We start from the raw sequence: 20,843 nt of genomic DNA on the forward strand, positions 1-20,843 counted from the left end.
TGCATTTTTTGTGTGTGTGCATGTGTGCGTGTCAGCATGGGTATGTATCTGTGTGTACATCTGCATTATCTGTGAGTGTGCATGTGAACATGGGTACGCATCTGTGTGTCTGCATTATCTGTGTAAGTGAGCATGGGTATTTGTGTGTATGTCTACATAATCTGTGTGAGTATGGGTGTGTATCTGTATGTCTGCATTATCTGTGTGAATGTGTGTGCATGTGTGTGTGTGAGTATGGGTGTGCATTATCTGTATGAATGTGTGTGCATCTGTGTGTGTCTGCATTATCTGTGTGTGAGCATAGGTGTGCATCTGTGAGTCTGCATTATCTATGTGAGTGTTCATGTGCATGCATGTGTGAGCATGGGTATGCATCTGTGTGTCTGCATTATCTGTGTGAGCATGTATGTGTGTGAGCATGGGTGTGCATCTGTGTGTCTGCATTATGTTTGAGTGTGTGCATGTGCGTATAGATGTGCATCTGTGTGTATGCCTGCATTATCTGTGTGTGAGCATGTGAGTGCATCTGTGTTTATGTCTGCATTATCTGTGTGTGCACATGTGAGCATGGGTGTGCATCTGCATTATCTGTGTGCGCATGTGTGTGAGCATGCATGTGCACCTGCGTTCATGGATTATCTGTGTGTGCACATGTGAGCATGGTTGTTAATCTGTGTGTGTCTGCATTATCTGTGTGTGCGTGTGTGAGTATGCATGTGCATCTGTGTGCATGCATTATCTGTGTGAGTGTGTGTGCACATGTGAGCATGGGTGTGCATCTGTGTGTATGTCTGCATTATCTCTGTGCGTGTGCATTTGTGTGTCTGCATTATCTGTGTGTGTGTGTGTGTGCGTATGAGCATGGGTGTGCATCTGTGTGCATGTCTGCAATATCTGTGTGAGTGTGTGTGTCCTCCTGTGTGTGCCTACAACTTGGGCAGATGGTTCCTGCTCAGTGTCAGCACCAGCACCGTAACTACCTCTCTGCAGAAGGGTGCTCAGCACTGGCTGCTGGTGCCCTTGAGAGGCCCTACAGAAGTTGGACCGGTGGTGTCTGGGGTACCCTGACAGCTCACTTGGGCCTGTGACTGCACTGACCAGCCCCTAAGAGGCCCTGGTCACACAAAACACAAGGGAGAACAAGGAGTATATATTAGAGACATATTTCCAGGCCATCGTCCAGTGGTTCTGAATGGGAAACAACGCTGAGCTTGAGACAGACAGGACAAAATGAGAAACTGAGAATGGGTCCTATTGTAGTAGCCCAGGCCAGACCCTGGGAGCACAGGACAGTGGTCCTCTGAATGACCAATGGAAGCATTTGGTCCCTATGATCCTGGACTCCAAGAGTCCTGTGAAGTTTGGGAGGTGGAGCCGGGCCCCATACTCACAAAGAAGCCGCAGGAGGCCTTGACAGTCGGGGCCTCAGGGAACTTGAGTGCCAGCACACCTGCCCACAGGGAGAGACAGGTCAGGCCAGGGAACTCATCTAGCCCCTCCCCAGGCCATAACCAGTCCCCTACTCACCACACTGGAACACAGCCTTGACATCCAAGCTTTCAGACAGGAAGAGGTCTGGCTTCCGCTTCAGGGCCTATAGGAAGATGGAGCCCCCGTGAACCCAGCCCCTGACCCTCTCCTGGCCCCACCCCACTAAGCCACTCACCTGCCCTGGTCTGGTTTAGGGTGTAGCCACACCAGGGATCCAGCCCTGCTGGCTCCTCAGAAAAGCCTGTTCCCTCCCTTCCCACCCCACACCCCCCCACAGGGACCCAGGACACCTCAAAGTTCCTGCACGAGGTGGGGGACAGGAGGGAGACAATGGCTGATGAAGAAAGGCAGGGACATCATGTGCAGGGACCAGAGGCTCTCTGGGTAGAGGTGGCAAGAGACCCTAAGGCACATATTGTGGGGAAGAACTGGGAGGACCTAGGGAAGGTCAAGGACAAGTCAGTGTCTTGGGGCCAAGGGGGAGCTTTCTCCAAATCTCCCCACAGGGCCAGGCCTCTCAACGAGGGCTCTGGGTAGACGCGGTGCTGCAGCTCTGGGCTCAGGGGCCAAGTGTCTCTCAGCCCATCATCCTCTCTTCTTTCAGCCTTGACAGTACCTCCTGACCCACCAGCCCCACTGACCATCCATTCCCAGAACACTCCCAAGCCACCAGCCCTTCACAGCCCTGCCTCCTCCCCAGGAGGCTCTGACCCCAGGGGAAGGCACAGACTACCCCTTTCAGTGGATCAGAGTATTGTGGGGCCATCTCAGGGCCCTCCACTTATCAGCTTCCCCACAGTTCACTAAGGCTGGGGGCAGTCCACTGCCCAGGCCTCACCAGATCCGGCCCTAACATCAATCAGCCCAGAGGCCCAGGCCCAGCCCCCATCTCCTCCTCTCCCACACAGTACCTTCCACAGATTCCACCAGCCCAAAGGTTCCCACTCCCTAGGAGTTTTGGAACAGACCAGGTACAAATAATCCAAGAGACCTCCCGGCAGAGGCTCACAGCAACTGGACTCCCAATTCCACTTGGCTCCCCAGGCCCCACGGCCCCTCCTGCAGCCTTGAGGGTGGGCGCCTAGCAACGGCAGAGCTTCCTGATGTAGCCCACCCCCAGGCCTGCCTACTCGACCCTCATGTGCCCACGGGGGCAGCCTCTCCACGGCCCTTGTGGCAAGTCCAGGGGGAAAGGAGGACTAGAGGAGAGTGTTGGGTTATCAACTTCCACGGAAACAGATGGAGAAACTCTATTCAACTCAACAGAAAAAAAGTTGTCAACAGAAAGCTAAAAAGATATTTAAATTGAATTCCAACAGAAGAGAAAGAGAAAGAGAGAGAACAGAACGTGAATGAGTAAGAAACTAAAACACACCTGTGCCAGGAGTTGCATAAATGAATCAACAATATCAGGATGATCCCTGGGCCCTAAAATATAATAAATAAAGATGGAACTTAAGAAAAACTCATCCAAACAGCAACTCAACGTCATACAGTTACGTGGGCCGGAGGGCCTGCAGGAGGCAGGCCTGAGCGGCAGGAAGCGAGGGAAAGAAACAAAACATACAAAAACCATGAACTGGGAAAGCCCCAAACAGAAAGAAACAGCAGAGTGACGGTGGGGATGGGCTGGCTGGCCCCTGGCTGGCAGGAGGGGGCCTGGGAAACACCTGCAAACAAGTCAGGGAACTCACCAGCACAAAGCGCCAGAGGAAGGGGGCAAGGACAGGGACTGCCACACCCTTGCTACCTTTCTTGGGCCTCCTTCCTCAGGCCCTCAGACCAGTGATGCCTGAGACAGAAGCAAAGAGCCCTGGTCCAGGGCCAGGACACCAGGTGCCCATGCCAGCCAAGCAGGGGCAGAAGGGCCTCTGAGTTCTTCTCATTCAGACTGTTGGCTTAGGGATTAATGAGGGAGTGGGGGCAGGCCCCTCACCTTAGCCCCAACAACCCCATCCCCATTCTACCTGGTGCTGACCTCCTAGCCTAGCCCCTGTCCTAAGGCATTGCAGCAAGCTTCTCTCAGGACTCTTCCTAAACAGTAATGGGCAGAGAGGCAGGAGGAGGAGGAGGGCAGAAGCCCAGGGCATGCAGAGGTCCTGGGGCTGGAGTGGATCAGACAGAGCAGGAGGAAGGTCCCCAATTGGGTGAGGAGGGGTGGCTGTGGCTACAGAACCGGCTCCCACTCCCCACCCTTTCTCCCTTCAGGCAAGGACTCCAGGCAGGGTTCAGATGTGCACAGAGATGGCCCCAGAAAGCCAAGAGCTGAGCTTGGGCAGCAGCACCAGGGACAGTTCAGGGAAAACAGGAATGCACTGAGGGCTCTCATGCTAGGGAGACCAGGAATAGGGAGGCTCATGACTTATCCACATGAGGGTTTCCCCAGACTTCAGGCCCAAGGAGAGATGTTCTCCCTGGAGGGGAAATGCCAAGCATCCCCTGACCACGTCCCTCCACGGGCAGTGTGGGAGGATCAACCAGATCTGCCCATGTCACCACTAACCTGTCTAGGTCATCCTCTGCTGGAGGGAGGAGAGACATGCCCACGTGGATGCTGTCTCTACCACCCTGATTGGCCGGGGCCTGACCCAAGCTCCCTTTTCTTGGTCCCCATCAGAGGAGGGTCTATGGCCTCACTGAGGCAGACTGCTGCTCCTGATCTGGTGGGCTCTGAAGGTTGCTGTGACCAGTCTGCAGACACAGTCCCTCACCAAGCCCAGGCCTTCTCCTGGGACTCAAGGCTAACCCTCACATTTCCTCCCCTTAAAACCTTGCAGTCTGGGCAACCCCCACGGATGCCTCTTGGAAAGGACATTTGTAGGAGACATTGATCTTTCTCAGGGGGTGACGGAAAGACACCTCATCAGCTCCCCCTCTCCCTTCCCAGCATCTGCACTGCCACATCTGCTGGGGCTAGGAGGAGGAGGAGGAAGGGGTCAGAAAAGCATTGCTCTGCCCACCTTGGGCCTAGAGACTGAGCCTATAAGGGACTAGGAGGTGAAGAGAAGACCCTGAGCCAAGGAGAAGGAGCCTCAGAGCTCTGGCAACTATAGCGCCAGCCAGTCTGGACTCAAGGCCTCCCACATAATGTTCCCTAACAGTGGGATGGCAACCCCAAGCCAGGTAGGGGATGCCTGGGCTATGGCTAGCTTCCTGCTCAAAGGAAGCTCCTAAATCCTGCTGTGAATAAGATCTAGAACTAGGCCGCCTCTCCCTGGCAGAGCCACTGCCAAGTGCTGAGGCTGACACAGACAGATGCCCCTCCTGCCAGTTCTCCCACGCTGTCCAGCCACCTCCTTCTGGAATCTCTGCCCGCCTCTCAGCCCCTGTCCAGCCTGGCCACTCTGGAAGGGAGCCTGGATTCCCCGGCCTGGGTAGGTGGCGGCGGCAGCAGCGGCGGCGGTGGTAAGAAAGGAGCATGACGCAGCTAGACCTACCTTGCTGGAAGAGGGTGAGTGTGACGGAGGTGACGAGGAGGAAGAGGGCCTTGATGGGGGGAAAGTGGGCAGGTTCATGAGCAAAGATGTGCACCAGCTGGAAGAGAGAGAGAGCAGGCCCACCGTGTGTCAGCCCAGTACCCTCTCCCACTCACGAGGATCCCCCACCCACCCAGGCACAGTCCACACCATACCTGGCGAGTGAGGTCGAGGGCAGAGGCCTGGGGAATCGTGCTGTACATCTGTCCCAGCATCTCACACAGCTGGGGGACCATGGGCGCAAAGTCATCCAGCAAGGTCTTAACGGACTTCTCAAAGATGGCGCACACCGCCTGCAACAGAGGCAGGAGGCAGGCTGCAGCACGTGTGTCGTCTCCCTTGGGCCCCCCCCCCCACTTAGCTCAGTGACCGCTGCTCATGGCCCAGCACCTACCATTCCTCTGCCCTTCTAATGACTACTTATGCACCCTAAACCCCCCAAAGCAAGGAAGGGAAGGCGGTGGTGAAGGCCACACTTGGGAGACAGAAGGCCTGAGTGTAAATCCCAGCTCTGACACTTACTGGCTGTGTACCGGCAGGCAAATCACCTGTCTGAGGCGCAGTGTCTTTTTCTGTAAAATTTGTATAATGTCGCTTAGACTACCCATCCCACAGGGATGCTGTGAAGAGAATGCTTTATAAACTTTTAGGAGCTACAGAAGTGAGATCTGTCGTCTTGGTTTTGTTTGTTTGTTTTTTGCTTTTTGGAGGGGAGAAGGAAGGGCAATTGGGAGTAAGTGACTTGCCCAAGGTCACACGGCTAGTAAATGTTAAGTGTCTGAGGCTGGATTTGAACTTAGGTCCTCCTACTCTGGTGCTCTATTCACTGCGCCACCTATCGTTTGTTTTGTTTTTTTTTTTGGACAGGATTTAACCCATGAGTAGCCATGAGAAGAGACTTCCTCAGGACTGCAGCCAGCAGGCAGTCATCCAGACTGTTTAAATACAGGGCTTCTCTGGTCAGAGGCAGTGGAAAGAAATTCTCACTTCAGGTTGGAGTGGGATGTGACAGCTCATTAAGTCTGGAGGTTGTAAGAGTCTAGTCTTTTCAAGGCAAAATGATCCACACACCCCCCCAGATCCCTCCCAAACCTGACATCCAGTGCCAAGGTTAGCCCACCACAACACTACAGGATCCTCTGACACTATGAGATCCCTCAAAGAGAGGGCAGCTGGGTGGCAAAGGGGAGAGAGCTCTCGACCTAGAGTCAAGACCTAAGTTCAAATCCAGCCTGACACTCACTAGCTCTGTGACCCTGGGTAAGTCACATAGATACACTTAGCCTCAGTTTCCTCATCTATAAAATGGGGATAATCATAGCGCCTACCTCCCAGGGTAGTTGTGAGGCTGAAATGAGATGCTTGTAAAATGCTCTATAAATGCCGGCCGGCTATCACCAGCATCTGTGACTCTGGGAAGCTTGCTCTGTGATTCTGCTGGAGCCCTAGTGGAAGCCGGCCTCCCTGACTCTGTGAGGGCCTCTGCCACTCAACTCAAGGGGATCCCCTAGGCATCCACATGCAGAGAGATTTAGAGTGGGGATGCAGACTGAAGCGGACTGCCGGCGCTCTCTCTTTTCTGTTTTGTTTTGTTCCTTCTTTCTCGTCGTTCATGCCATTGGTTATAATCCTTCTTTACAACTTCACTAATGATTAATGTGAAGGTCTCTGTAGAACCCAAATCGGATTGCTGGCTGCCATGGGGGCAGGGGGGAGGAGAGGGAAAAGGAGAAAATCTGGAACTCAAAAGCATGTGGAACTGAATGTTGTAAACTAAAAGTAAATAAATTAATCACATTATTTATTTACTGCTTTCTGGAAGTGGGAAGGTAGGGCAATTGGGGTAAAGTGACTTGCCCAAGGTCACATGGCTAGTTTTGTGTGTGTGTGTGTGTGTGTGTGTGTGTGTGTGTGTTAAGTGTCTGAGACCAGATTTGAACTTAGGTCCTCCTGACTTCAGGGCCAGGACTCTATTCACTGCACCATCTAGACGCCCCAATTAATTAAATTTTTTAAAAAAGAGGATCCTCTAGGAGAAGTCAGCCTGTTCTGGAGACCTAAGGGAGTATCTAAGAAAGGGTGGCCAAATCGGTGACCACAGGCTATTTGAGCAATGGCCAGCCTCCTCTGCTCTGTGGGATCCCTCTGAGAAAGGTCAGCCTAGAAGACGGTAACCAACGGGAAGAATGCCCCACAGAAGTCTCTCTGACCACAAAGGCCCCTGCATTACTCTACAGGGCCTGCCAGGAGAGACTAGCCCACCTTGTGACTGGCGAGTTAGCTTGCTCTGGAACTGAGATCGCTGAAGAGAGACGGGCCTCCCTGGGACTATGGGATCCTCTTGGAGAGGCACCTCTCTACAGGATCTCTCTGAGAAAGGTAGTTCTCTCAGTGACACTAGAGGAGAGGCCAGCCGGGGCCAGATATCTAAGGAAGTTTGCCTCACTATGACTGTAAGAAGCCCAAGAGAGGTCAAGCTCTCTGGGAGTTGTGCTGAGAGGTCAACCCGCTCCAGGACTCTGGATAGGAAGCCCAGGCTCTTTGTGACATTTTACATTAAGCATTTGCAGACCGAACCCATCGTCTTTCACCTCCAAACCCTCTCCTCCTCCCAACAACCTGTTTCCTGACAAGGGTCCTAATCCTCCCGGTTATTCTACCTTAGCAACATGTCTCCTCGTCCTTTCTCCACTCAGAAAGACACTGGCCTAGTAGAGGGCCTCCTCACCTCTCACTTGGGCTCCTGAAACAACCTTCTGGCCAGTCTCCCTACCTTGGCCCTCTGCCCAGCCCAGCGGACAGAGGGACTTTCCCAAAGAGCAGACCTGATCCCCCCACACGCCCAATGGAATGTGCTGGTTCCTGAGCACCTCCAGGATAAGACAGAAAATTCCCTGGCTGTAAAGCTTCCTAACCTGGCCCCTGCCCTCCTTCCCAGGCATCTTGTTTCTTCCCCTTCACATACTCTGCTATTCAATATCACTGGCCCCTTGGCTGTGTCTCCCACAAGACTCTTTGGCCTGCAGGCCTGAGACACTTGCCCTCTATCCCCCCTGGCTTCCTTCACATCTCAGTTCAGAATCTGCTTCTGCAAGCCTTTCCCAATCCTCCTTCATGCTTAGGGCCTTTCCTCTAAGACTGTCTGAACTGATCCTGCTTGGACCCGGTATGTACATGTTTCTGCATGCTGTCTCCCTACCAAAGCAGGAGCTGTTTCTGCCTCTCTCTGGGTCCCCCACCCTCCACACAGTATCTGGTTCATAGGAAGCGCTTCATGATGCTTGGGGACCTGCTGATTCTGGGTTCTGTGATTTCCCAAGGACGATAAGTTACCTCTACCACCTGGGCATCATTTAACCACTTGCTCAGCACCTTCTGGATGAGCTGGAAAACTTGCTGTAGCACAACCACCACCTGGGGGAAAGAACCAGATGAGACAGGAGCTGGGATGGGGGTGGAGTGTCTGAGCTACAGGGACCATAAGAGGGTCAGCTAGGGATTTCCTGCCTGCTGCTGAGTTCACCCAAGACTAGGCCTGGAGGTTGTAGAGAGGAAGACAGGAGCAGAGATCTGGACCAGGTAGGGGCTGGGAGGGAGGGAGAGGGCCAGGAGTATCACCCACTGGGTTGGGTCCCTGTGGTATGGGCAGCTTCCTGAGCTCGGGGCCTTCGTGCTCATCCTCATGGTGACTGATGTCCAATGTAGTGAAGAGGTTGGAGAGGAGCCCCAGGATGTGGACAATAGCCAGCTTGTTAGAAGGATTGGGCTGTGGAGGTAAAGACAGCGTTAAAGCAAGGACATCCTTGAGGTCCCACAATCTGAAGAACGGGCTTGGCGAGGCCGACGGGCTGGGAGGCGGGTCAGGAGGACGGATAATGCCCTGAGGCAGCACCTTCTTTCTCCATCTGCCCCTCAGCAGATGTGTCAGATGGGCCATCCCCATCAACCCTCCCCCACCCCACCCCCACTCTGGGCAGGCCTCCTGAACCTTCCTCCAAACCAGGGATCCCTCCTTTATCTTCTCCGGCACCCCACTCTGGGGAAATTTCTTTCCCCTCCCTTCCCACACTCCACAACAATCAGGTCTCTATCACCTTCCCTCCCCACCCCTCCAGGCAGGCTCCCTCATCTCCTAGCACCCACCCTCCCCCCCAGCAGACGGGCCGCCCTCACCATCTCCTCAGCCAGCTTCTCCAGCTGCTGGATGTAGGGGGTGATGAGGGAGTGAAGATTTTTCAGAATCTCTTCTACTTGCAAAGCTGACAGCAGGAAGCCCAGGGCCTGCATCAGCCACATGCACTGGCTTGTCTGTGGGGCAGAAAGGGGAAGGCTCAAGCCCTGGACAAGGCCCAAGGTCTATGACCTCCTCACAGGAATCCAGGATGGGAAGGAAGCTCTCCCTACAGCCAAACTGCAGGAAGTTAGTGGAGCTAGGGCAATCATCACTTTGCACATGAAGAAACAGACTGAGACAGGCTTCCAAAGCTAGAAACCAAGCTTGGGCTCTCCCGCCTCTAGACACTCAGTCCCAGGGTCAGGTCATTTCCTCCCCACCCCCACCAGCAGCCAGACTGCCCTCCCCATCTCCCAGCTGCTGCCCAAGGCCGTACCTTATGAATCTGCTTCATCAGCACATCCTGGGGAGGGAAGGACACGATCATCAACGAGGCGGGGGTGGGGTCAGTGAGCCCCTCACCCAGCTCCATGCCCACTATACCACCATACCTGGGACACAGCCACAATGTTGGCCGCGTACGGGGGGAGGTCATACTTGCACTCCCGGCAGATCTTCTTGAGGGTAGAGACAGAGGACACGGAGAGTTCGGGGTTGCCCAGGGCGTGAAGCACCAGGGGCAGGACATTGTTAATCATGACCGGGTGGTCTGCCAGCCACTCTGACAGGGCCCCAATGGTGAACATGACGGTGTCTGCCAGCTGCACATTGCTGATGCTTATGCGGGGGATGAGGCCAATGAGCCCTGGCACCACGTCGGAGTAATTGACATCAATGGTTTCCGCAATAGACTGGAAGCCATAGAGAAGAGCCTCCGTGTGCTGTGGGGGGGGACAGGCCAAGAGGCACAAGCATGAGGGGGGTGGCAGCCAGGGCACAGCAGGGGAGAGGGTGAGCTGTCCTGGAGAATGAAGACTCGGACTGGGCAGGACCTGAGGGCCAGGCTGGGCAGGGAAGGGGGGGGAGGACGGGCCCCGGCAGGCTGCGGTGGGGGCTGTACCTGCCAAGAGCAAGGCTGCTCAGAGCTGGTGAGCAGGCGGCCCAGCTTGTCATAGAGGTTACTCAGCAGCTCCGCCCCCAGCATCTCGTAGACGTACATGAGCGTGTCCGAAATGTCCACCCTAAGAACAGCGACCATGAGGACCAGCCCACACACGAGCCAAGACCCTGCCTTCCAGGCCTCGGGCAGGCTTCCCCGTGGCGTGGTCGGGGACAGCAGCACCCACCACACATGGCCTCCAAGGCCACGAGCCCAGGAAAGCTCACCTGTAGATTCGGAACTGTTCCTTCTCATCAGAAGACCAGAAGCTGTACTCTTCATCCGCGGGAAACTGAGCTTTGTGTAGGAGCACGTCCACCAGGTGGAAGTAGACGGGGCGGTATAGCTGCTGGTACACAGCCTGCTTCTCTGCCTCCAAAGACAAGATGTCGTCCTGGGGGGATGGCAGGGAAGGGGAGTTCAAGTTTACCTGGCCTGGACCCCACAGGAGCTTCACCAGTTCCCTTGCCAGGTAGCTTCACCTCAAAACTAGGATTCCCCCGTTTCCCACCCCCACTGGCACCAAGAGTCAATCTTCCTACACACCCTCAACCCCTCTGGACCTGACCTAACTCATTCCTGGCTCACCAAGGGTCTATCCCACCTGCCTCTGCCCATCACTCTCAAGGTCGGTCTCCTTCGAACTGAGAGCTCAATGATATGTGCCATCCAGGACTGCCTCTCACTCTTCCCCTCAAAGGCCCAAGACCTTCTTCCCCCACTTCACCCCACCAAAGAAAACACAAAACCAACCTGCAGAGTGTACCAGAAAGTGAGGGTCAAGGAGCTGGTGGTCTCATTGACTGGGTAGTGGCCAGGGATGCCCGTGCAGAACATGATCATGTTGACCAAAGCCAAGAAGCTTTGCCAGTGCTCCACCTGGTCCAGCAGCGCCCTGGCATGGGGCAGAGGGCAGAGATGAGCCTCTTCTACTTGGCCAGGCCAGGGGACTGAGTTAGCCCAACAAGAGGCTGACCTGGGGTAGGGAGTAGGGGCCCAGCACAGGGAGGGGAGTCAAGTTTCTACTTCCCTGAGGAATCACATGATCTCTGAGGTGGGATAGACCTGACTCAGCTCCCTGTCTACAGCTCCCTTAGCAACTGATTACAGTCCTCTAAGGGAGAAAAAACTGCCCCCACCCCCAAGGCAACCAGTTTTGTTCTGGATTGTTCTGGGCATGAGTAAGTTTTTCCCAGCCTGTCCTCTCCTCCCTCTTCATCCCTGTTGGGCCTCTACAGAGTGCAATCCTCTGCCTATGGGCATCTCTATTTAGTGGCTAACAAGTGCCCTTTGATCCTGGCCCTCTCTACCTCCTACTCTCCATCTGCTGGCCCTCACAGAAGACCTGTCTGCCTGTCTTTCACCCTCAATAGATGGTACCGCCCCACCTCATCCCATTCCCTGAACTTGGCTATGAGGATGTGATCCACTCCCCGCTCCTTACTCCTAGCCCTTCTGCTCTCACAGCTCACCCCTCTTCCACAGAAGCACTTCATCCACACGTGCCATCTATTTATTTACTCAGCCCAGTCTTTCATGGGCCCCAAGCCATACTTCCTTTCTCCAAGCATTTAGCATGTGGCTCCTAGTGGCTTCCTGCATTTCGACCCCTGTCCTCACTTCCGCATATGCTGCAGTATCCCCTTCTGCTTCCTGGCTTCTCAAGCCATCGGCCACCTTGATAGCTATGCCCTACGTGACCCCACCATAGCAAGGGAGGGTTGGACCCTGATGTGACCATCACCTGTAACTGCCACCCACCTCCATGATCCTCAGCTTTGACCCTAGCCTCCCCCTCAGTCTCTAAGGCCATCTGACCTGTTCCTGCCTCCGTCCCTTTATAGGCTGACCCTGACCCAAGCCCTTAAACCTCTTGCTCAAAGATTGCCAGTCACACTTTCGCTGACCTAGGTGCTGGTTTATACCATTACCCTTTGCTCTGACTCAAGAGCTGCTGTTGGAACCACTGAGGTCAGCTGGGGCTTTCCAGGTGCTTGGCCATCCTCTAGCTCCTCCCTGAGTAGCTGTTGCCCTTCCCACAATGGCTGCTCTCCTCAGACTAAGCCCCTCCCTCTCAGCTGAGGAAGCTGCCTCCTGATAAAACCAAGGCTGCCCTGGGAGTCCTGTCTCCTCCCTAGCTCCAATCTCTGGTTGGGAGGTAGATCTTCTCTTCCTCAAAGCCAAGCCCTGCATTCTTCCTCCCAAACAACCTCATCTGGGAAGCTGTCCCTTGGCTTGGATCCCACTCACGCCCAAGTTCAACCTCTTCTTATCCACAGAAACAGTCAAGTCTTAACCCAGTCCCCACCCTGACCCTGCAGAACCTGCCAGCTGCCATCCTAGGTCTCTCCTCTCTTTCTCGACCTGACTAACAAGTATTGCCTCCACTTCCTCACCTCAAACTCATTCATTGCCCGTTGAGATGGGGGACCCCAGGCCTTGCCATTAGGCCCTCTGGACCCCTGGGCCTTGCCATGAGCCCTGCAACTGAACTCCGACATATAACAGTTCTTGGCACACAGTAGGCACTTAACAAATGCTTACTGATTGACTCTCTCCCCATCAGAGTGTGAGCTCCTTGAGGGCAGGCACTATGTCCTGGCCTTGCTGCCCTTCCCCCTTCTCTGATGCTGTCTCTGGTCAATGTTCTCTCTAAACCATAGTGCCCAGCACTGCCCCCAGTGCTCCAGTTGAGAGCTGACCTGGAAGAGTCGAGCAAGGCTATCCCCTCCCAATTCTGAACTCAAGGCCTCCCGAAGACAGCCCACCATGGCACCAGCTCTCTTGCCTGTCAGCTTGCGGGCCTAAAAATCCCAGCCTTTCTGATACACGGCTTTCCCAGCATGTCTCTTCCATAAGGGCAGAAGCTGAGTTTTAGAATTTGAGTATAAATAAGGCTTTACTTTTAAACTCAGTAAATTTCCTCTCCTTAGCTGCCACTCCACATTTTAGGCTGCCAAGATCAGTCTGGATTTTGACACTCATCATCCAGTTCATTAACTGTCCATTCTGGCGTGTGGCGTCTACAAATTTCCCAAGCACACCCTAGGCCATTACACAAACCCCTGACACAATTATGAAACAGCACAGTGCTGAGGACAGATCCCTAGGGCATGCCACTGGAGACCTCCTGATAAACTGACGTCAAGTCACTGCTGACTACTCGGAGAGTCTGGCCTTCCAACTGCTTTCAGATCTCCAGAGCTCTGCAATGGTCTGGCTCCCGTGCCACTGTCTCTTCCACTGGAACAACCTTGGAGGCTATCCCACGCTTTGCCACAACGCAGGGAAAAGACCCTCCCAGCCTTGTGACCAGTCCAGGGAGCCTGTCGTCCCCAGCACTTGCAACCACAGTGCCCTTCTAGGAGGTGCACCAACCATCCTTTTAATAATGGGATGGAAAACTTTGCCAGGAACTCAAACAGCTCCCTGGCTGAGAGTGTGCAGACACCAACTCCTTCTCTTTTAGGGAAGCTGAGCCATCTGACCTCTCCAGGCCGCTGGCATGCTCAAAGATCACTCCTAGTCATTTAACAGTCACACAGCCTGTTCTTTTAGGACCCTGACGTGTCACCCACACGAGCCATAGAACTTGGCTCAGCAGAGACCACTAGGGCTTCTCTGAAAGTCTCCCTGCTTAGCTCTCGTTCCAACGCCCATCTCTGCTGCTTTTCCAGTCCCAAGATTATTCTCCTTAGTGGAGAAAGAGGGAGCACAGTAGGCGTGCAGCAGCTTTCCCTTCCCTTGGTCCAGGGTACTCTTGTCCTGTCCCTTCCTTGGGCATCCTCCAGTCCCTCAGAATTAACCTGGCCTGACCCACCCTCCTTTCATGACTACTTGAGAGACTCTGACTACCACTCTATCCCTACCCTGCCCACATGGCACTGTCCTCAGCCACATGGAGGACTGCTCTGCTTCTTACCAGGCCCTCCATGAAAGGGCTCGCCCCTCATTTGTCTTTGACTCAGCAGCCCTCCTCCCTGTCCCCAACTCCACCATGGCTCTCACCAATCTCAGCTTTCCCACATGCCCACAGGTCTCACCTGGAATGATTCTCTCCCAAAGCCACAGCAATTCGGCAAATCCCATGAGATGTCTCCATGTCTCCATTCTGCACCGCCTGCCGAAGCTGCTCCTGCAGCCCCAGCACCAGGGGGATCAGCTTGAGTAGAGTGTTCACATACCTGTGGGGACAACCACCTGTGGCTCTCCCAGATTCTTAGCCATAGACCTCCAAGGGGTCCTCAACCAGAGCTACCTATAGGGAAGAGGCCAGGACCTTGTAATCTCTCCTTCCCCACGGGAGATACCAGGACCCCACAAGTCTCCTCAACTGCACTCCCCCTGCCCAAGAAAGGGTCAGGACCCTTCTCCCAGACCTTGCACCCCAAGGCCAAGACCTATGAAGCACACCCTATGCCATCCCCAAGAAGCCAGAAGCCCGTAGGCCCCTCCCCCATCCAGGAAGAGGTAAGGCACTGAGCCCACAAAGAGAAATGACCATGAATGTAGGAACAAGCCACAAGCACTTTTCAAAAAAGCTTTGGAAGAAAAACAACACAGCAGTGGGAAGGGTACCACGTGTGGAGCCCAGAGAGTCTGAGTTCAACCCTGGCTTCAGACTTCCCCTGCCTGTTATCATGGCAATCATTTTATCTTCCTCATCAGAACTCTGGGCAATGACACCTACTAGTCAGAGGGGCAGCCCAGAAACTTAGGGCCACCTGACCCAGGACACAGCATGACTGGGGCAGTGCAGCAAAACCTGGGCCTCCAAACCCAGGCTAGGTCAAGGGGAATTGATACCCCACAAGAATGGCATTTCTATGGCAGCCCATGGATGGGGATGGGGAGGAGGAGGAGAAGACAGGTCACTGAAGTTGGCCAAGGACCAGGGTGGCAGCTGCATCTAGGTATCGGACACTCCTCCACAAATGGGGGTGGGGATGGGGAAGCCAAGCTCTCGAGTCCACCCCTCCCCCTTCTCTCCTCTGTCTCAGAGCATTCGTTCCTCCTGGTGCCAGTGGAGATGGCGTCACCCCTTGCTGCCCTGACACCCAAGGCCCCACAACAATGAGAGCCTTCAGACACTGCCCAGCATGGGCCTGCCAGTGGCGGGCATTGCCTGGTGCACAGCAGGCACTTTACTCTCACTCACAGAGAAAGGTGAGGCAGGCTTGATTATCCATAGTTTATGGGGAAGGAAACCAAGGCCCAGAAAAGTGAGTTGTCCCCACTTACACAGTGATTTATGGACAAAACCAGAAATGGAACCCAGGTCTCCTGCCCCCAGCCTGGAGCTCAGGAGGCCATCCAGAACCAGTAGTCCCTCTTGAGGAACTCTCCTGGCTAGACTGTGGGACCATGGGAGAAAGATTCTGAGCTGTGGTCACAGGCCTAAGCACAGGGAAGCCCTGGCCAGGAATTTGCTTCTTTGGAGGCCCAGGACCTCAACCTGGAAAGCAAAGCCATGAGGGCAAATGGGGACCCCAGAGACCTCAAGCACCAATGTACTGTTGGTACCAATGAATGAATGTTGATGACTTGAATCAGGACGAAATGCACCCCACATGTCCTTCTACCTGGCCCAGGGGCCTCAGGAGTCTCTCCCTACCCCCCACTTTCTCCATGCCCCTACCCTGCCCCCTCACCCTAGCATGATGTGCTATACCAAGATTAAAAATATACTTCAGAGTCTTGTTGTCTTGGCACAGGGAGCACCAGTGATGGGTGGAAGCAGCTGTGGAGGAGAAGGAGGGGAGGGGAGGAGTCAGGCCAGGTGGGGGTGGGGCTGGGGTAGCTGCACAATGGGACTCCCCACTCCACAATGAAGCTCCAGAACAGAAAAGAGCCAGGGCTGGTCTGGAAGCCCAATGCAGGCCCAGCCTTCTTGGAGAGGACCCCCTGCTGGCAGCAGGGCAATCCGAGCTGCTACAGCTATGCAGGGTGGGTGAGTACTGGGAAGGGCCAGGGCAAGACAGGCTGACAGCCTTTGGGCAGTGCTGGTGCTGGTGCTGGCAAGGGTGCTATCAGTGGCATTGGCAGCAGTGGCAGTAGCAACAGCAGCAGCAGCAGCAGCAGCAGCACCTGACTTCCTGGCTGCATCTCACACTGAGCTCAACCCAGACCTGCAATTAGAGCTCTGAGAGGCGAGCGGAGAAAATGGGGAGTGTTGCTAAGCAACCAAGAGCTCTTCAGCCAATGGGAGCTCAGACAGCCGTGGGCTCCCTCCTTGGGGGAGGACGGGCATCATCCGGATGCCTGGCAAGGCCCAGAATGGCAGGCCGGCTTCAGCTCCCAGAGGACGGTCCCCTTCCCAGCCCTACCCACACCTGAGACTTTGGAGGCCTGTCCTAGCTCAGCTCTGGGGGCCTCAGAGCTGACAGAGGCAGGGACCACTAGCCCCCAGGCTGATGTCAACAGGAAGCCTGAGCCTCTTGGGGATGGAGAGGAGAAGGGATGGGGGGGACACACATTTAGGAAGGGCCTATTCTATGAACCAGGTACTGTGCTAAGCAATACTATCCCATCTGAGCCTGGCAACAAGCTGCAAGCTTAGTGCTATGGATTAAGCACACTTCACAGTGGACAAAATGAGGCAGGCAGAGGTTCAGTGACTTGCCCAGGGTCACACAGCTAGTTACTGTCTGAGGCCCAGAGCTCCACCCCCTGCACCACCAGCTGCCACCAGCACCCACCTGCATCAGCAGTGTGACCTAAGCCACGTCCCCTGCGGCAGGGCACTCACCTCTGGGCGTCCGGCTGCGAGACGGCATTGACGATGGCCTCCACGCTGCTGTCGAAGAGCTCGGGGTCCCGCAGGGCACTGAAGGCCGCCTGAATCAGCCGCTCACAGTCCAGCAGGGGCACCTCCAGGGGCACCCAACTGGAGAAGCACTTGAGCGCCTTCTGCTTGATGGCACTGGGCAGGCTGGGCTGCTGCAGCAGCTGTTCCAGCAGGGGGAAGATGGCCCTGCACTCCTGCGCCAGTAGGGCACGCACCTGGCTCTTGCGGTACTGGGGCAGCCGGCTGGTCTGGAACTCCTCGGGCAGCACAGTCAAAAGCTCCAGCAGCGCCAGGCAGCGGCCCTGCCCGTCGCCAGGGGTGGCCTCGGCCTGAAACAGGCGCACCATGTCCGCCACAGCACAGGGCCAGGCCTCAGGCATCATGCTGAGGGCCAGCGAGGCCAACGCCACGCACAGCCGCGTCAGCACGATCTTGGAGCCACTGGCAAAGCGTCCGATGTGCGCCAGGAGCTGGGCCTTCAGACTCTCGTACTGGTCAGCGGGGATGTCGCTCCAGTAGCGGGAAATCTTGATGTGCAGGGCACTGGCCCCAAAGTACTGGATCTCAGGCACCTTGTCGGGCTGCAGCAGCTGCCAGCTGAAGTGCCAGGCCTGCGGTGAGACCTGGGCCTGCATCAGCCACTTCTGGGCTAAGTTCTTGTTCTCGATGTTGGGGTCATAGTAGAGCTGGTGAAGGGCCTGGGGAGGAGAAGAGAACAGGATGCTAGGCGCCAGCCCAGGGGCCCCAAGCCTGTGGGCGCTCCCCGGGACAGCTGCCATTGAAGGCCAAGCCAGGACACCACCTTTCTAACACAGACATCTTGAACCCCTGCCTGCCCGCCATGCTCAGCTCCTCGGGGGCCTCCAAAGACTTTCTTCTGATTCCCTTGTTGCTGAGCACCTCCCAACCTGAAACTACAGGGCTTGAAGTTGGACCTTTAATGTTTCTGTTACTGGGAATTCCTAGTCAGGAAATTCCCTCTCGTGTAGGCTTACATGAGAGTTATTGTCTGTTCTGAGAGTTGCACAGAGAGGTTAAGGAATTTGCCCAGGGTCTCACAGCCAGTGTGATGCCCACTTGGGACTCTGCCTACATTTGGTATTTACTTGAGAAAATGAATATTTTCCTGCCCTCCAGCCTCAACTGGCCTGTCTGCATCTCCCTCTCAACACTGCTCCTGGTTCTGTGGTCGGGGCCAAGCAGAAGCCCCCTGAGCCTTTGTCCATAGGACAGACCCTCAGATACTGGAAGCCAGCTCTGGGAACCTGTGCAGTCTCCAGGGGCTTCTTCCAGGACTTGCTTCACACTGGCTGCCCTCCTCTGCCATTCTGTCTGGTCATACCAAACTTCCTCAGGACTCCACACCAACAACCCACTCTGGAGAGAGTGGGGATGAGGCCAGAAAAAGCCTTGGCTAAAGGGAGGCAGGAGATGGGGTGCTTAACATGTCTCAGAACAGGCTAGAACAGGCTGAGAGAGCCCTGGGAGATCATCTGAGCCAATCTTCTCAGGGCCAGGGAGGAAAAGGGAGCTGCCCAAAGTCTCAAGGCTCCCAAATACTAAAATCCAAGCCCCAGGAAATGAAGATCTTGGTGAGGAAAACTTGACTTCTGGACAGCTCCCTGCTCCCCATCCCAGGAACAAAAGCACTAGACTAGGAGGGACGAGTCCTGGAGACCTGGTCCTGTACCTTAATCCCTCAGTGTGGTAACCTTGGCCAGCCCCTTCTCCTCCCTGGACCCTGTGTGCTCATCAGCAGAATGAGGGCCTAAGGTACTGTCCAGCCCTAAGTTCTATAACCCTCTGATACCAGAGTGAAAGGCACTACAAAAGTGAGACTCGCCAGGGGATGCCGGTTCCAAGGAAGCCTTGGCAGTGGGTGGAGAGAAGACCCCTGGCCCTCCCAGAAGCCCAATCCTTGGGCATAGCTGGCCAGTCGCTTGATTAACAGATCACTCCCCCCAGTCAGAGCCCCCTAGGTGACATGGACCCCCTGGAACCACAGAGCCTGGGTAGGATAGGGGCTAGCTAACTGCCCCTGGGCCCCAGCCTCCTCTGGGCCTTCTTCTCCCTCAAAGTGTGATATATGTACACACCTACTAGGCATTTAACAGTCCAAGCCCTACAAATCAGCAACATCTGTAGGGATTTGGGGTTGGCTGGCTGCCCCCTCCCTTTTCAAATCCTTAATCCCAGCAGGTTGCTGTGTGGTGGGGAAGCCCACAGCAGACAGTCCTAGCCAAGGCCTAGTGCTCAGGTCCAGTTGCATTCAGTTCTGGGGTGGCAATAAGAGAGGGTGAGGGAGGGCTACTGCAACCCCTGCATTCCTGGACTGACCTAGAAGGACAGACTTCCCCCCAAAGGAGGCGGCGCTATGTGGCAGGACCCAGCAAAGACAAAAAGGCCTGGGACAGGGCTAGTGAAAGGCCCCTCTTGAAGGCCTGCTGGGGCAGGGGAGAGGCCTCTTCCCCATCTGGGGCAGGCTCCAGCTCAGGGCAAATTGGCCACAGCTCCTCCAGTCTTGTGCCAGAGTCATTGCCCACCCCATGGGGGCACAATGGAGCTGGCTAGGACACTCCTGCCACTCTCTCCAGGACCCTTGAGCTCAGCCACTGGCTCCTCTTCATTTGGCACCGTTGGGGCTAGCCAGGCCTAGAGACAAGGCCTCAGGCTCTAGAAAACTGCTACAGAGAACAAAGGGAGAAGGCCCAGGAGTCCTGGGGGGCCAGAGGGGAGGGCAGGAATGTGGCAGGAACCTTCGTTCACTTTTCTTCTTCAGGGTCTGAACCAGCAAGTCTGTGTGGTGAGGTGAAAATGCCTCGATGCTAGCCACTCATTCCTGACAAGGAGGGCCTCCTCAGGTACTGCCCAGAGGCTTAGGGATCGAGACCCTGGGGACCCTCTTTTCCTAGCATACTCACACTCACTTCGGCTCCCTCTCAGAGGTCTCTGTAGCCTCAGTTTATACTAGTAAAGGACCAGGTATCCTTGTTCTCCAGAAAGAGGTGGGTGGGTGATGGGGCACAAAGCAAGTCCTAGGAAAACCCCCAGGTTGGAGCACGCTGGGTCACAAGAGCTGGTGGAAGGGCTCTGTGGGGTTCAGGGCCCAAGAATCATCCCATCTGGGCAAAATGGGGAGGGGTCCACATCACCTATGAGAAGCTGCCAGCTGACCACTGGGACTCCTTGACTGGTGATCTATGCTGTGACTGGCCATTCCCCACCGGCCAGGGATGCTAAGGCCGGCCCCCAGGAGCCTCGTGCTCATGGCTGATGATTTACACCGAGCCTACGGTGCCCACCGCGGCCCAGGGACCAGGCCAGCCCCCGGCCAAGCCCAGGAGTCCCGGCCATGCCCGGCCTGGCAGGGGCAGCGGGTGCGGGCCCCCCCCCCCCCCCGTGCCCTGTCCAGCGCTGGGGGCCGATGGGCTGCACTGCCGCCGCGGCCATGCCCGCTCTCGGCCGGGCGCCCGGCTGCCACTCCCGGCCCAGGCCGGCCCGCCCGGCGGGGGGCTGCCCCTGCCATGCCCGCTGTCGCCGGGCACCAGGCTCCGGGCCACGTGCCCCCACTCACCTTCTCCACGTTCTCCACGGTGAAGTCCAGCGGCGGGGACGGCTGCACGCCGGGGCCCGGGCCGGGGCCGGAGACCGGGGGCCCCGGGGGCGGCTCCTCCCGCCCCTCCATCTCCAGCAGGCGGGGCGGGGCGTCTACACCAGTGGCCGGTCGGCCGTCTACACCGCGTCTACACCCCTCTGGGCGCCCGGAGGCGGGGCCAGAGCGGGCATGGCGGGGGCGCGCACGGTGCGGGCAGGGGC

General features: G+C 55.9%; 1 protein-coding gene across 1 annotated transcript in view; it reads right to left on the minus strand.

Moving 5' to 3' along the window:
* LOC138165061 (importin-13) overlaps positions 1-20,843 on the minus strand; it is a 34,723-nt gene extending 13,880 nt beyond the window's left edge. Inside the window, exons 1-16 of the mRNA XM_069093173.1 lie at positions 20,602-20,843; positions 16,989-17,725; positions 14,284-14,424; positions 10,994-11,135; positions 10,468-10,634; positions 10,202-10,322; positions 9,693-10,022; positions 9,578-9,604; positions 9,141-9,275; positions 8,590-8,733; positions 8,301-8,381; positions 5,123-5,260; positions 4,929-5,025; positions 2,867-2,919; positions 1,528-1,594; positions 1,392-1,450 (exon numbers count right to left, since the gene is read on the minus strand). Coding sequence (XP_068949274.1) covers positions 1,392-1,450; positions 1,528-1,594; positions 2,867-2,919; positions 4,929-5,025; positions 5,123-5,260; positions 8,301-8,381; positions 8,590-8,733; positions 9,141-9,275; positions 9,578-9,604; positions 9,693-10,022; positions 10,202-10,322; positions 10,468-10,634; positions 10,994-11,135; positions 14,284-14,424; positions 16,989-17,725; positions 20,602-20,712 — 2,550 coding nt within the window. The 5' untranslated portion in view covers positions 20,713-20,843. The remainder of the gene's footprint in view (positions 1-1,391; positions 1,451-1,527; positions 1,595-2,866; positions 2,920-4,928; positions 5,026-5,122; positions 5,261-8,300; positions 8,382-8,589; positions 8,734-9,140; positions 9,276-9,577; positions 9,605-9,692; positions 10,023-10,201; positions 10,323-10,467; positions 10,635-10,993; positions 11,136-14,283; positions 14,425-16,988; positions 17,726-20,601) is intronic.

The sequence above is a fragment of the Petaurus breviceps genome, unplaced genomic scaffold (genome assembly GCF_028583685.1).
Source record: "Petaurus breviceps papuanus isolate PSGF00001 unplaced genomic scaffold, PetGlider_PUasm1.0 207, whole genome shotgun sequence".
Taxonomy (NCBI): Eukaryota; Metazoa; Chordata; class Mammalia; order Diprotodontia; family Petauridae; genus Petaurus; species Petaurus breviceps.